The sequence below is a fragment of the Triplophysa dalaica genome, chromosome 25 (assembly GCF_015846415.1).
Source record: "Triplophysa dalaica isolate WHDGS20190420 chromosome 25, ASM1584641v1, whole genome shotgun sequence".
In the NCBI taxonomy this organism is placed as follows: Eukaryota; Metazoa; Chordata; class Actinopteri; order Cypriniformes; family Nemacheilidae; genus Triplophysa; species Triplophysa dalaica.
The window spans coordinates 121481-136760 of record NC_079566.1 but is presented as its reverse complement, the minus strand read 5'-3'; the positions used below and the strand labels follow the sequence as shown (position 1 = coordinate 136760).

Below are 15280 nucleotides of genomic sequence, written 5' to 3'. Positions count from 1 at the left end.
CTGAAAAAATGACTCCTTTTTATTTGGGGCATTAAAGCCAAATTTGCAGAACTTTAGTGTAGTGTGCAGCATAAAACAGCCTATGAATTGGTTCTTGAATGGGTTTTATGATTAAGCTACACTTTTAAGGATATTTTGCAGCTGTTGGCACCAAATGAAAATGATTCTCCTCTCTGGTGCATTTATTTTCCCTCCTCCATTCCTCCTTTTTTCTCTGGTTTTGGGTTTTTGGAGCTCTGTTGTGGTCCGTGTTGTTGTGTGAGGAATATGTGCATTGTAACTGTCTACAGGAAGCATGCAAGTAGATATTATGGGCTTATTAACATTCATATTGAAAGGTCTTGCACAGTGGTGATAGAATCCGACAACAGTTGTAACCCAGTGACAGTCTATGACTGTACTGGACAAAAGATTGATTTTAATTGTGTAGTAGACAATATATATGTCATTTTGGGCCGTGTCCTGATGAAATACGTCACTGCGAATCACCAAATGATCGTTTTTTTGGATATAAGGCTCTTCAACAATACAAATGATAATTGGTTGAGCTCTAAAATAGGCAGATCTTTTCAACAAACTGCCAGTTCGAGTAATGCATGTTGTCCATTCATAATCACAATCTGTTGCCATTTTTTAATTACTGTAAAAATATAGACACTGTCAGATATAAAAAATGATCAGTCACAATCTGAACTGTAACATGACAACATCACATGACATCTCCTTTCTCTTTCCTCCACAGGTCCCGAAAGTAAACGGAATCACACGGGCATCATCAGTCGGTGCCAAAAAGTCGAAAGACTTCCGCCTGCCGTCCAAAACTGTGAACTACACAGCCACCGTGACCAAGGGCCACGTCACCTACACCAAAGCAAAACGAGAACTGGTGAAGAAAGCCAAACTCAACCACAGCAAGCATGCTGGGTCCACTGGCCTACGTGCTTACAGCAACAACCACCACCATCATTCTTATCATCCAACCAGCAATGGCCACGGCCGGCCCCAGCTCTCTCACTCAGGAAAAGCCCAAAGTATCAATGCAAAAACCCGCCAACAGGTGCTATTGTCGAACGGGATGCATAAGGTTACTAACAGGGGCCGCGTTAATGGCAGAATTAACGGACGCCATAGTGCCAGGGAAGAGGAGGACGTTGTCCGAAAGGGGCGACAGGGTCTGCGGAACTCCAAACGCAGGAGTGAGGCGGCCATCGAGATTGTCATGGAGTGTGATGAGGCTAAATCCAAACAGCCTCTTACTGACGCTAAGAAACCCAAATTGCAGTCTAGTCCTTTGGAAACACGCAGCAAGAAAGCCCTTAGCCAGTTCAAAGCTTCTAGCAACATTACTATTGCACACAGTATCACTGAAATGGCCGCTTCCCCCATGCAGAAAACGGGTCCCGCACCTCCTCCCTCTCCCCCCGCTGCTCCGGCCTCCCCCACCATGCCCCAAAATTCTGCAACCCATGAGCCGGCATGTCAGCGGCCCAGACGAGCCTCTGCTGGAAAGCTGATGTTCATTAGGCAAGCACAGCAGAGGGCCTATACTAACCCCACCCTCAACCGGACCACATCCACTACCTCAGCAAGCAAGTCCTTCAAACCAGCAGAGCTCACAGCCACGCCCCCGCCGAGGCTGGAAAGGGAGAGGAGCAGGGCGGGGTGGGCAGCCCTGGGCAATGTGCCCATTTTGAAGCCCAACTCAAGGGAGTTTCAGGACCCTTTGGTCTACCTGGATTCAGTTCGGGAACGGGCAGAGACGTGTGGAATGTGCAGAGTGCTGCCGCCTTCTGACTGGAGGCCGGAGTGCAAACTGAATGACGAGATGCGTTTTGTGACGCAGGTTCAGCGCATCCACAAACTGGGTCGGCGCTGGGGTCCGAATGTTCAGAAACTGGCCTGTATAAAGAAGCACCTCAAATCTCAGGGCATCTCAATGGATGAGCCGCCACTTATAGGTGAGTTTTGATAAAAAAACATGCTATAGAAATCAATTTTGGTGCTAAACCAGTTGCTGGTATCTCAGATGTCAAGTTTTGCCCAAAAGATTCAAAAGTATGTCATCGGTTATGCACCTTGATTGCATTCCAAGCTTCCAAAGAAACCCGGCAGTGTTGGGTAAGATGTTGCCGCTGATTTTTGCGTACAATGAAAATGGTGAAAAAAATGGCTTACATCCTTCTTGAGTTGAAAACTTGTATAAGCATTGTGTTTTGTACTAGACACTAGCAATAGTGTATTGAATTGGTTGAATCACAGGAATGGTGGCAGTTTTGCCCTATGCATAATTAAGGATCAGTTTGAGCATTTTAACATTCTCTTGAGTCAGTCGTAAAGGGAAATGAAAGAATCGGTCTATAAACTGACCAACAAACCACTTCACAGTCCAGCGAGGGCAGTTCACAAATGCCGATTTGCCGCATGTTGTCATGTTGGTTGTCTGCCGAGGTTTGGAAACTATTCTCACCTCCTGCACATCTTTTAGATTTCCCCCAACAGCATTACGGGTTCATAACGCAGATGGAACCGTTGCTTTGGGCTAGAAAGCTGTGCACACTTAAGAGTCCAGTCAGGATATATGGTTGAAATAAATGTTTATTGAGCCTTGTAGAAAGCCGCTGGTGTGCTGGAGTGATTCCTGCGGGAGATTAAAACTCCTGGTCATTGACCTTTGTTGGTGCTCTGTCTCTCTGTTCCTCTGCTCAGTTTCTCCAGCAACACTTCAACCGTTATGTTTCAACAGACAAATAAAGATGCCACAACATTTACAACTCCCATATTTAGAGAATTAATGAGGTGTGAAATGTAATGAATTTCAATTCTGGACCTGTCAATACTTATTCTGCGGCAGATGGCGCAAAGCTTTGCTGTTGTAATGGTTTAGGAGAGTTATGTTTGGAACATAAAAAATGATGATTAATGGTGATGTTATAAAGTTTTAGGATGGCTGCAAGTAAACCATTTGAATGTAGGTTTTCTATAAAGGTGTGAATCTGTTTGAGTGGCCAATAAAAAGCTTGAGGTTATACTGTTTATTTTAACAATGCTAATGGGGCAAAAATGGCATACTTGACTCTGAAATTTGTGCATTTAACACGACTACCGTTTGTCCTTCCAGGTGGCTGTGAACTAGACCTGGCTCGCTTTTCCGAGCTGGTCAGCGAAATGGGCGGAATGCAGCAGGTTATGGACCTGAAAAAGTGGAGCCGGCTGGCCGACATGCTCCGCATTCCCAAATCAGCACAGGACCGTTTGGCCAAGCTCCAGGAAGCCTACCTGCAATACCTGCTTTCCTACGACCTTCTCTCTCCCGAGGAGCATCGGGAACTAGAGCAGGAGGTTTTGGCCGAAAAAGAGGCTGTGGAACGCAAGTGGGGGCCCCTGGAGGGTCACACGGATAGCTGCCAGCAGTCCCTCTCTTTGCCCCGCTACGAGCCCAAGAACGGGCTCACCGGCCTCAACCACCGCAACGGCTTCCGGAACCACGGCAAAGAGCCAGACACCCAGCGGCAGGTTGGCCGCCGCAGACTGTTTGCTCAGGAAAAGAAAGGGACGGTGGTGGCGGTCGGTGAAGAGGCAGATGAGGCAGTAGATGGTGTTCTCAGCGACCAGCACAAATGTATATACAAGGTTAGGAATGATTTTAAAACGCTGGGGTTCAGCTTAGCCAATGTTTTTGGGGATTCTTTTCTGCAATGCAAGTATTATGTGTCAAACTAGTTTCACTGACTTCATTCAGTCAGTCGGCCTGGCAGATGTGTCGTTTCCTCAGGTAATGAAGTGTTTAGGGAACGTGGGGAGGGCTCACCACTGTGCTGCCAAACCGCTTGCCAGAATATCAAGCAAGATGACTGTGTTCCCCTTCACGCTGAACACAGAGCCACACAGCTGGGGACGGAGCTGTGCTGCTCGGGGAAGAAATGCTTAATCGGGATGTGTTTTGGCTTTCCGTGCTGATGGGGTTCGCTCTGCGGTGCTTGATGGATGCGTCTTTATATGCTGTGTTACGCATCTGAGCTTCCATATCGCTGCTCTGTATTCTCTTGACTTGCTATGTTTCTGGGATAAGAATCTATTTATTCTTCAGGCAGATCATACAGTAGCTCTTCGGTACAATATGCGTTTAGTTTCTCTTTCAGTCACTCATGACATAAGAGAACCTCACCTAAAGAATGAACAGAGCTTGTGTGATGTGGTCCTTCAAGAGAAGGAAGGGTGTAGAGGGAATTGTGTGACCTGTGAATGTGGGTGGGTCAGTGGGTGTGTAGAGGTGGGCGAGTAGAGAAAGAGAGGCTGTTATGTTAAAGGGCTTGTTCCCAGGCCCTAGGCTGCTCATGTACGTGAGGCTGGCTCTTAGCTATAGTCTAGGTAAGATGACTCCGTCTCCTTTACCAGGCTCATAAAAATACAGCACAGGCTCTTATAGAACCCGTCTTTCTCTGTGTGTGTGTTGTAGTCTGAAGCAACTCTCTCCTGATCTGTGTGTTTGAGATTGAGCCTTCTCGCTGAGTGGTGCCTAAATAATGGTCATGTCTCAGCTCAGCTGCTCACATTCTCAACACCAGCACAAAATCTGCCTGCTGCCAGTCTATTGCAATCTATGCTGTCACGCTGTTGAAGACCGGACTTAAACCTACATGCACTAAACAAAACCACTCAGAGAAGGAGTTAAAAAGGACATTTTGTGAGTTTGGGGGCATTGAATTTTGTTGAATATAATGGGTGCAGTAGGGGGTTCTAAATTTACTCCACGAAGGCCCCCATTATATTCAACAATATTCAATGCCCCCTCACAAAAATTCACAATTTCTACCCAGTAATTTTTTTTAGAGCTTGTCATATAAATTTTTATTTATAAAAAATGGCCAAATAATAAGAAACATTGTAGTTTTTAGATTGTTTTCAGTGGTCATTTTGTCTAATTTATCAGTCATTATTAGGCCTCCTTGTGAGCCACGGCCCCCCTTTTGACAACCAATGGTACACTCTTAAAAATAAGGGTGCTTAACAATGCCATTAAATGTCAAAATGGTTCCATAAAAAACATTTAACATAAGAAGAACCTTTCTGTTTTGTTGTGCTTCAGATATTATAAAGGTAAGAAAGTGATGGTCCTTTAAAGAACAGTTGATTAAATGGTTCTTATTGGAACCTAAAATGGTTCCTCTGTGGCATCAAAAGAATCTTTTAAACAGCTTTATTTTTAAGAGTGTGTAGACGATACAAGCCAAAATAAAAGGGAGATCTAGCACCTTGAACACTGTAGGAATAACAAATTGTATGTTTTTCTTGCCCTTTGACTCATTGAACAGTTGATCACAACGGTGTGTATTCTAGCATTTAAATGCACAATAGCTGGGCCGAAATGAGAACGATGTTGGTGGTTTTGAGCTAAAGAGCCACAGTATGTTTGATACCATTGAAATGTAAAAGTTTCTTAAACACTTTCTTTTTGCTAATTCAACAATTCGACTGTACATCTGTCACTGTAAAGTTTGTTTGGATTGCTTTGTCATTTTCTTTGTTTGATTTTTTTTTCAGGGGAGATCGGTATCTTTGACCACCTTTTACAGAATAGCAAGAAATTCTATGACAATGTGCTTCAACAAGGACCCTGGGACTGCCGAAATTGAGGTACACATTCACCACTTCATGTATTTTACGCAATGATCCCTCTAGTGACCAATATGTGCAATGCTAAAAATATGGTATCATACTGTACTTGAAAAACTGTATTGTAGTGTGCTGTTAAATATTGTATTTACATTTACACTGCAAAAAGAAATTGATGCAGTTTTGTCTTCTTATTGTAGTACAAATATCTAAAAATGCTTAATATAAGATACATTTACTTTTCAACTGACCCAAAATATTTAGTCTTGTTTTATAAATAAAAATATATGAATTAAGTATGTTTACGGTAAAAAAGAACGAAGCAAATATAAACATATAAATTGATGTAAGATTATACAATTTTTTACTTGTACTAGAAAACGAGGCTTTGTAGGAAATGCACTTTTTGTAGTGTATTCTTTAAGCATATTCATTCATCCAGACAGAGATTTCAGCTAACAATAAATGCAGTCTACTACAAAGTTAGTATTTAAGTAGCTGTACATGTTTTTTTTTATGCACACAGTAGTAGAAAGTTCATGTAGTTGCATGGTTGTTCTGTGTTGCATATTTTATGACTGTATGTCTCTAACGTTTTTGTGTGTATCGCCATCTCTCCTACTTCTTTTACTTTACAGCAAGATTACTGGCGAAAAGTGGAGCAGAGGGACTGCCATGTAGCAGTGCATTATGGGAAGGTAGACACAAACACACATGGAAGTGGCTTCCCTGTGGCCAAGACTGAACCCTTCTCCAAGTAATTGCTTCTTCTCAAATAAAAGCATGATAGGAAGACTTATTGCCAGCGATGAATGATGATACAAACATGTGTTTGTTTTGTCTCTGTGTCACTCTCTGCAGGCATGGATGGAACCTCACTGTCCTTCCCAATAACTCTGGATCCATTCTGCGCCATCTTGGTGCTGTGCCCGGTGAGTCGGCTATTGTTGTCCTCAGCGGCAGAAAAGACATTCCTCTCTTGACTGTAAAGTTTCTTTGTTGAATATGTCATAATTTCTCTTTCTCTCTCTCTTTCTCTTGTTCTCCTATACACAGGGGTGACTATTCCCTGGCTGAACATTGGCATGGTCTTTTCTACCTCATGCTGGTCACAAGACCAAAACCGCCTTCCATACATTGATTACTTACACACTGGTGCTGATTGCATTTGGTGAGTATTCATTTGACTTTTTTTCATTCATTGTTATAGATATTTCATAATAATGATGTAGTAGGGATTTACCTAATTTAGTATGGTTTCGTTTTGTGTGTCGAATAAGTTTTTTTTTTTTAGTCATTTAGATGTTTAAATGGCTAATAATATGTAAACATTAAATTATAAGTTATTATAAGATATTTAATGTCATTATTAGGGCTGTCAAACGATTAATCGCGATTAATCGAGCACAAGTAAAAGTTTGTGTTTACATAATATGTCTGTGTACTGTGCATATTAATTTGTCATTTATAAAAACATACAAGCGTATCTGCTTGAATAAATGTATTATTTATGTATAATTTAAATGATTGGTTAATATAAAAAATGCATGTAGATAATTACTAAATATGTATACGTTTATGTGTTTGTAAATACAAAATGAATATGCACTGTCCACAGACACACACTTTTATTCTGAATGTGATTAATCGCGATTAGTTTGACAGCCCTACTTATTATCAATATTTTATTACAAATTTATTATAAGGTTTGTTTTACATATATTAAAATAATATTTGTATATTTTAATAATATTATATTGATTTTTACATAACGTATTTCTACATAGTTTATTTGTATGTACCTGCTACAGAATATTTGGATATGTAAATCATGTAACATGATATGTACATTAATATAATTATTCTTATACACTCAATTTTTTTATTTGTTTGCATTTGGAATTGTCATTCAGATCACAATAACATTATATGAGTCATATAACTCAATAATGTACATTTCTATAATAATGTTACTGCATTATCGGGCTTTACCTCTAGATGGCGTAGTTCTCTGTGAAACACATTTCATTAGTTTGCAGTTTGCTCATGCAAGCATCAGCTGTTTGTTTGTTTGTGTTTTATGTGCGTGACTCATCATAATAAAGCCAAATCCTGTTGCCATGGCAACACAGCTGGTAAAGATGCAGGCAGACAGCACTATTGTCTTACATCATATAAACAAACACTGACATGCAGCTCATCCCGTGCTGTTACAGGTATTCTATTCCTGCTGAGGAAAAGACGAAGCTTGATAAAGTGGTGCACACGCTGCTACAGGCCAATGGTACACCAGGACTGGAAATGCTGGAGAAGAATATTATGGTACGACACTGTTGCAATATTATAATTTCTTTTAATGCATAAGCATACGATGTGGATGTGATGGACTAATTCTTAGAACTAAAAGAGATGTCTCTACAATCCAGATTTCTCCAGAGGTGCTGCGTCGCGAGGGGATAAAGGTCTACCGTACAGTCCAGCAGAGCGGGCAGTTTGTGGTGGTCTTTCCCGGAGCGTTCGTGTCCAGGGTGTGCTGTGGCTACAGTGTATCTGAGACTGTCCACTTTGCCACCCCGCATTGGATGAACCTTGGCTACGAGGCTGCGAAGGTAAGCGATCACGTTCATTTTTACAAAAGACTGTCTTGTGTCTGTTTGAAGCATAGAAGAGAGGACACTTCAAAGATAGTGGCTAACAGGTAATGCTATTTAAATATAAAATAAACTCCACCTGTTATTTCCTCCGTAGGACCTGAAATGCAGGCGCATAGCCAAACCCTTCTCCATGGAGAAGCTCCTCTACCAGATCGCCACCGCCGAGGCCAAACGAGAAAACAGACTTGTGCTCAGTACAATCTCTTCTCTTCTTAAAGATCTCAGGTGAGCACTGCAGAAAGTTTGTAATGTTGGATTTGTCTATGAGGATGCATAAGAGGTGGTCATTGAATCATTTAAATAAAGTCACTGCTGTGGATGGAAAACATTACAAACACTAGTAAAGCGTTTTTTCAAGAGGACTGAACGGGTGTGATGGTCTCCTACAGGAACATAGAAATGAAGCAAAGGCAGGAGCTGTACGAAGCAGGGCTGCTTTCTTCTGCACGATACTGCACTCACGACAACAACCAATCACCTGCAGACGCCCGGAAGAAACCGCGCAAGTGGCTGGCGCTGGAGTCATCGGAGAGACGTTGCCAAACGTGCCAGCATCTCTGTTACTTGTCTATGGTGAGATTCCAATTTTATTATTATACAATACAGCATTCACTAACGTGTACAACATATGACAGTAACATCCTTATATCAGGACACACTTGTTTAAAAGTCAAATGAAAAATAGATGCTTGTCGGTGCTGTTAGCCTCGTTGCGGTGCTCTGACATTTGACACGCTTGTGCATCGGTCGACCCAGGTTCCATTCCGGTCTCATGAGGCTTTCTGATCCCGCCTCCTTCTCTCTCCCACTTCGCTTCCTGTCCCCTCTTTCACTGAACTCTACAAATAAAGGCGAAAAATAAATATTTTTAGCTTATGCTGAAAACAGGGGAAAACATTGGTCAGTGGCGTCAATAAAATAATATGTGGCCCTGGATCATAAAACCAGTCTTAAGTAGCACGGGAACATTTTTAGTAAAAGACAAAAATACATTGTATGGGTCAAAATTATCGATTTTTCTTTTATGATAAAAATCATTAGGATATTAAGTAAAGATCATGTTCCATGATGATATTTTGTATATTTTCTACCTTAAATATATGAAAACTTTATTTTTGTGAGTGGATGGCCTGCCACAGTGCCCCTGATTAACTTCAAAGGCAATTTTCTCGAAAAAATGTTTTTTGCGCTCTCAGATTCCAGAGTTTTAAACGGTTGTATGTCAGCCAATTATTGTCCTATTTTAACAACTCATAAATCAATAGAAAGCTTATTTATTCAGTTTACATGTTATTTAAACTTTTCCATTTCAAAAAATTGACCCATAAGACTGTTTTGTTGTCCAGAGTCACATATATTGTTTCCCCCATGAAGTTCCTTCTTACCTTACTGGCAGATATATTTTTTCAAGTTTTAAGCAAAAGCTTAATTTTTTCAGAAAATAAGTAATTTTGCTTCTCACTGTATTGCAAATTGCCTTTTTATTTCCATCAATGTTTGAAATGGAGAAATATTCTTTACGTTTCTGTTAGTTTATGTGCATCTTTTTGCAAGGATTGTAGTGAAATTGTCAAACTGACATTTCCAGAAAAATCGTACCAGGCACCTCAAATTACAAATCAAAGCATACTGTTGCAAATTGGGGTAAAATAAGGAGACAGATTTATTTGTATGTACTTTTCTATTTTGCAGAATTTATATTGAATACAGATAATAAATAAATACAATTTATTTACTGTTCAAGAAGAGCCAAAAACCCTAAAAGGCTTAGAGCCTCAACTTAATTAACATCAAAAACAAAACATACATAAATAAATAAATATAAATTTGCCAAAGAATTACTTACATTTTTAACCAAATGATTTACTTGGATTCATCATAAACATAAGAATGATTACCAGAGTGTTTATGATCTCAATTGAGCTGTTGTATGTTTGGCAGGTGGTGCAGGAGAATGAAAACGTTGTCTTCTGTCTGGAGTGCGCGCTGAAATACGTGGAGAAAAACAAAAGCTGTCGGGGACTCAAGATGATGTACCGCTATGATGAGGTAAGATGCTGGCTCAAAACATGATCGAAAACACACCTGCAGGGGGGGCTGTTGAGATGCCTTTGCTTGCACAGCTTTCTAGGATTCTTGATCTTTAACAATATTGTACTAATACAATCCCTCAGAAATTCAGTGTGTTTCAGCGAACCCTAGTGGTAAACAATCACCAAACATGGCACGAAAACACATGCTTTAAAGATAATAACAAATAGATTTGCTTGTGATAAAGCACGTGTTTTTCTCCGCCTGTTATTATTTACTATTCGGAAAATCTTCTCGTCTGAAGATCTTCTCATTGTCTTTCTCCCTCTGATCCCTTAGGAGCAGATCAACAGTTTGGTGAGTCAGGTGTGCGGTAAAGCCCTGCTGAGAAACGCATCAGACGTCTGCAACGGCTCCAGCCCCACAAAATCCCCAGCCAAGCGCCGCCCTCGCAAGAGCTCCGCGGTAGAGGGGTCTCTCGCCCACCTGCCCAACCACCTGTCCAAAAGTGCCACTGCTGCAGTCTCATGAGGAGGGGGGAACGGGTTTGGGGGCGGCGCCTTCCTCACCTAGTTCAACCAATCCATTTCCCTCCATGTAATTTCTGTGTCGTATCAACCCCGCCCTCATAGCAGAGCAGAATTTCCTGTGTTGAAAACAGGCTGCCTTTTTTGCACTAGTGCACTAGTTTATCTTTTTATTTGTTTGTTTTATTCTCCAGATGTTTGATAGCATTAAGAGATACGGTCCCAGGTGTGCATTTCACTGGCATGTGCGAGTATGACTTCATCCTGGATCGTCCTCCAGCGTCATCTCCGGCCCATTTGACTGCACACGCTCGGCTGAACTGTGAAACCTGGGACATATGGGTGCTTCTCTCCTCGTTTTTACAGCCCCCTTCATTTGAATGTTGGCGGAGCTGCCGAGAACTTGTTGTTTTATGACGTCACAATTGTTTTATGATTTGATTTCATTCAGTCCCCATGCAGCTCCTCTGCGGAAAAAAACGCAGCTCTAAAGAAGGTAAACACTTGAAATTTAGCTTGTTTTTAAGAGGAAGTATTGTTTTAGTTCGGTTTTCATATCAAGCTTTCCTCTGGGGATTTGGGGAACACTGGTTTCCATGGCAGCGGGTCAGGGATATACTTGAGGAAGTGGGCGGGTTACAGAATGAAAGGGTGTGGGTCCCGTCCCCGTAGTGAGAGGGGCTCCTCCCACGTTGACGATTACGAGCGATAACTGTGCCTGATGTTTAGCGGGGAGATCTTTCTTTTATTTTTGGTGCTGTTTTTTTATGTATATCAGTACAAAAAGGTAATAAAAACAGAAGCGCTATATGCTATAGCCTTCTTATCCCACATGGTGGAAAAGCCCGGAGGTTTTCCGCTTTTAGATGTGCAATCGTGTCAACATTCCACTTCCAGACTTATTGATTCATCTGTACCAGTTAACATTAATTATTATATTATATTATTGTAATTATTCTATTTTGTGTTTTGACTTTTTTTTCTTAATCCGATACAATATCAAGTTAGAGCCACTATTCAGAGGGTGTAAAATGTGAAATACAAGTCCGAGTTTTTTGGGGGGGTTTCCTTTTTGGAGAAGTATCATGAGTTGATTTAGAGAAAGAAAATCTCCTTTTGTGTACATAATCCTGTAAATGTCTTTAATACTTGAGCCTTTGTTGGAGTGACAGAAGAAGCAGATTGATGGATGGAGTGATGGCAGATGAAGAAAAGCCTTACATTTTCAGTTTCTTCAGCTGTGGGAGGCGTACAGGGTTGCTCTGGTAATGTGTATAAATTTGAAGTGCTGCTTACATCACTGAGGACTACGATACGGAGTCGCAAATTCCCCCTAGTTTTTTTTTAGGTTTACTTTTTTAAAGAAAAGGGAAAATGCTTTCACAAAAAAATGGTTTCTACATTTTCATTACTGAAAATTCAACATTGTAGTAGCTACTCATGTTGCACTGAGCTTGCCAGTGGGGACTGTCAAGGAAAAAACTATAATCCAGTTTGTTGTTTGATGTTCTTAACAGAAGACTGAACTGTTTTAGGAGTATTTAATGAAAACAGAGTCGGGTGTTTTCAACAACAACGGTGGTTGTCAAGTTTTTATGGCCTTACGATGTATTTTATTCAGAATATTTTGGTGTTTCTGTTCTTTGGTTCCTTTTTTCTACAATATGAGAGAGATATGCTCACTGTCAGGCGAAGTTAATTTATTAGCACTGCGTCTCAGCTTTTCCTCCCATGAGGAAAGAGTTCATGTTGGTTATAATGCCAGTTTAATTTTATTTTTTACTTTTTCAATTTGTACTTAAGGTTTAATAAAAACTCATGAACAGTTCACTGTCCGACTGTGCGTTTGTTACTGCTCTTTCTTCGGCTATAAAGTTGTCTTCGCAACATTTTCAGGCTTCCTAATATAGAAATATAACGATTTATTTAAATTGCTGGGGCCTCATTTACAAAACGTGCATACGCACAGATTTGATCGTAAAGGCTGTATATGCAAAAACCCACGGCAAAGTTCTTATGCATAAAAACTTTTTTGACGTGGATAAATGCTTTGGGTCTGAGCAGACGGTAATCACTTTTGCTTGCCCAAGTGCGTTTTTTGGAAATATAATTCAGTCTTGCCACTTGTATAGGATTTGGATGTTAGATGCTCTTTCATATATCAATGACATATTTAGACATTGTTTAAAGGTGGAGGTCTGAAACTGTTGCGCATAATTTCACAATCATTTGGGATTCATAGATTTCACATTGCATACACGTGTTTTCTGTGCGTACGTTCGTTCTATGATTCACACATATGCACTTTGAGAAATGATCATAAAATCACATCTAGGACGCTTTCTACGCAACATTGTATAAATGAGGTCCCTCATTTAACTAACTTCATCCTTTGTCATATACTGATTTCTACTGTATTCTCTGACAGGGAGATAGACAATTTGTTTAATGGTATGGTTGTATACAAGTAACTGATTCAACAAACAAGATACTGTGTGAGGTTGACTTACGATTATAAATAAAACAAGGTTTAAAATAACGCATTACAGAAAGAACAATATTAGCCACGTTTAAAATAAATATTAAAATAAATTATATTCTACACATCAGTCTGGAGACCCCTAGCAGTACGTTCATGGACTCCCAGGGGATTTCTTAATAGCATGTTAACAGATGCACAGGTCATATATTTGTCTTTTTTTACCACAATTTGCCAATTAGTTCAACTAAATGCTGATCAAATGACTTTTTTGTCTCCATTTTTTGCACAAACATGCGGTTATAATACAACGGCCATATTCAGAGGAATGCATTAAAGTGATACTTCACCCAAAAGTGAAAAATCTGTCATCATTTACTAACCTTCGAGTTGTTCCAAATCTGCATAAATGTCTTTGTTCTGATGAAAACGGAGAAAGATATTTGGTAGAATGCTTATAACCAGAAAGATGTTGCCCCCCCCCATTGACTCCCATAGTAGGAAAAATTACTCTATAATTTTTTTGTTCTGTTGAACACAAAATAAGAAATGTTGAATGATGTAGGACAACAAACAGTTTTGTGGCACTTTTGACTACCGTTATATTTTTCCTACTATGGGAGTCAATGGGGGGGTTATAGCAATCTTTCAAATATATTTCTCGGTGTTCAACAGGACAAAGAAATTTATACAGATTTGGAGGTGAGTAAATGATGACAGGATATTCATTATTGGGTTTAAAATTTGAGCAAGTAAAATAGCAAAAGCACATCAAAAAATAGATTTGTTAGGTTTAAATGCTAAACAAATTTTAGATTCTGTTCTGAAATAAATGTGGCTGTTAAAAAAAGTTGCAATAAATTTGAACGTTTTTTTGGCCATCAGATAGCAACACAATTCATATTCACTGTGATGAACAATGCTTTACAAAGCTGATAGTAGTTCCAAAAGAAGTTAAATTAATTATGAGAACAAGAATCATTTGTTTATAGATCTCAATGCTTAGTCTGAACTTGACTAATCAGACATTGAGCTCGTTTACATGCAGTCTTACGCCGATTATGCTTAATATGCTGATATATGTAAGGTCATGTACACGCGTAAAACGTTTTCTTTTATCGGGCAAAATTCATATAACGGCTTAAGCAAAAACCGATCTGGAAGTATTTTGCCCATTACTCCAAATTCGCGCTGCACGTGAACGACTTCACCGGTTTTCTCTCAGCTTTATTCATGTACGCATGTCTGACAGCGAAATAGTTAAAGTCCCAGACGGAAGTAGTACAATAACGTATAAAAGTCCGCTCTGGAATCGTGCAGTTGATGTTGAAACTTTAAAATGAAGAACTATGGTTACATATGCAGTTACTGCGGACATGAGAAGATATATAAACATACAGCTTCTGACCGCTGCATTTTTCGATTAGTTAACAGGCTATCGACGATGACGTCACTGCACGCGACAAACCCGCCAACTTCCGTGTAGACGCGGTTTTCTATGGAGCCGGTTTATTACTATCCATGTATACACGTGAAAACAGGTTTCTTTTCAAGCAGATTTTTGATAGATATCCGTTTATTTCGTTCATGTAAACGCACTCATTGTGGCTGACTTGTCAATAGTTTTTGGGACTGCTGTATATTTTGTGTTATATTGAATCTGTTGTTAATTATTAAAACATTGCCCAAAGCCTAATGTATTGATCATAATTATCATAACTTTACTCTTGTAAGCCAGAAGCCAGTGAAACAATATTGATTTTATCCACACGAGCTCCACATCCACATTGATTTTATCAACGCCTTTAATCTTATTTCAAAATAACAAAAATGCGTTTTATTTTCTGAAGTTAGTGAGTTCTCCATAGCTTGTATACAAGTTACTAATCACACTGAATAAAAACAAAGCAAAATTCATGACAAATAAATTGTATTTTTATGCATTTGTTCATGACAACAATGGTGCCGAGGGAGAA

The 15280-nt window shown here is 39.8% G+C and overlaps 1 protein-coding gene across 1 annotated transcript in view; it reads left to right on the top strand.

Annotated features, from left to right (window-relative positions):
* The window catches only part of jarid2b (jumonji, AT rich interactive domain 2b), a 100105-nt gene extending 87450 nt beyond the window's left edge, over window positions 1-12655 (top strand). Inside the window, exons 7-18 of the mRNA XM_056741216.1 lie at window positions 743-1958; window positions 3119-3630; window positions 5542-5634; window positions 6252-6370; window positions 6475-6545; window positions 6670-6784; window positions 7830-7935; window positions 8040-8222; window positions 8362-8492; window positions 8657-8840; window positions 10209-10316; window positions 10638-12655. Coding sequence (XP_056597194.1) covers window positions 743-1958; window positions 3119-3630; window positions 5542-5634; window positions 6252-6370; window positions 6475-6545; window positions 6670-6784; window positions 7830-7935; window positions 8040-8222; window positions 8362-8492; window positions 8657-8840; window positions 10209-10316; window positions 10638-10829 — 3030 coding nt within the window. The 3' untranslated portion in view covers window positions 10830-12655. The remainder of the gene's footprint in view (window positions 1-742; window positions 1959-3118; window positions 3631-5541; window positions 5635-6251; window positions 6371-6474; window positions 6546-6669; window positions 6785-7829; window positions 7936-8039; window positions 8223-8361; window positions 8493-8656; window positions 8841-10208; window positions 10317-10637) is intronic.
* Window positions 12656-15280: the final 2625 nt, after the last annotated feature.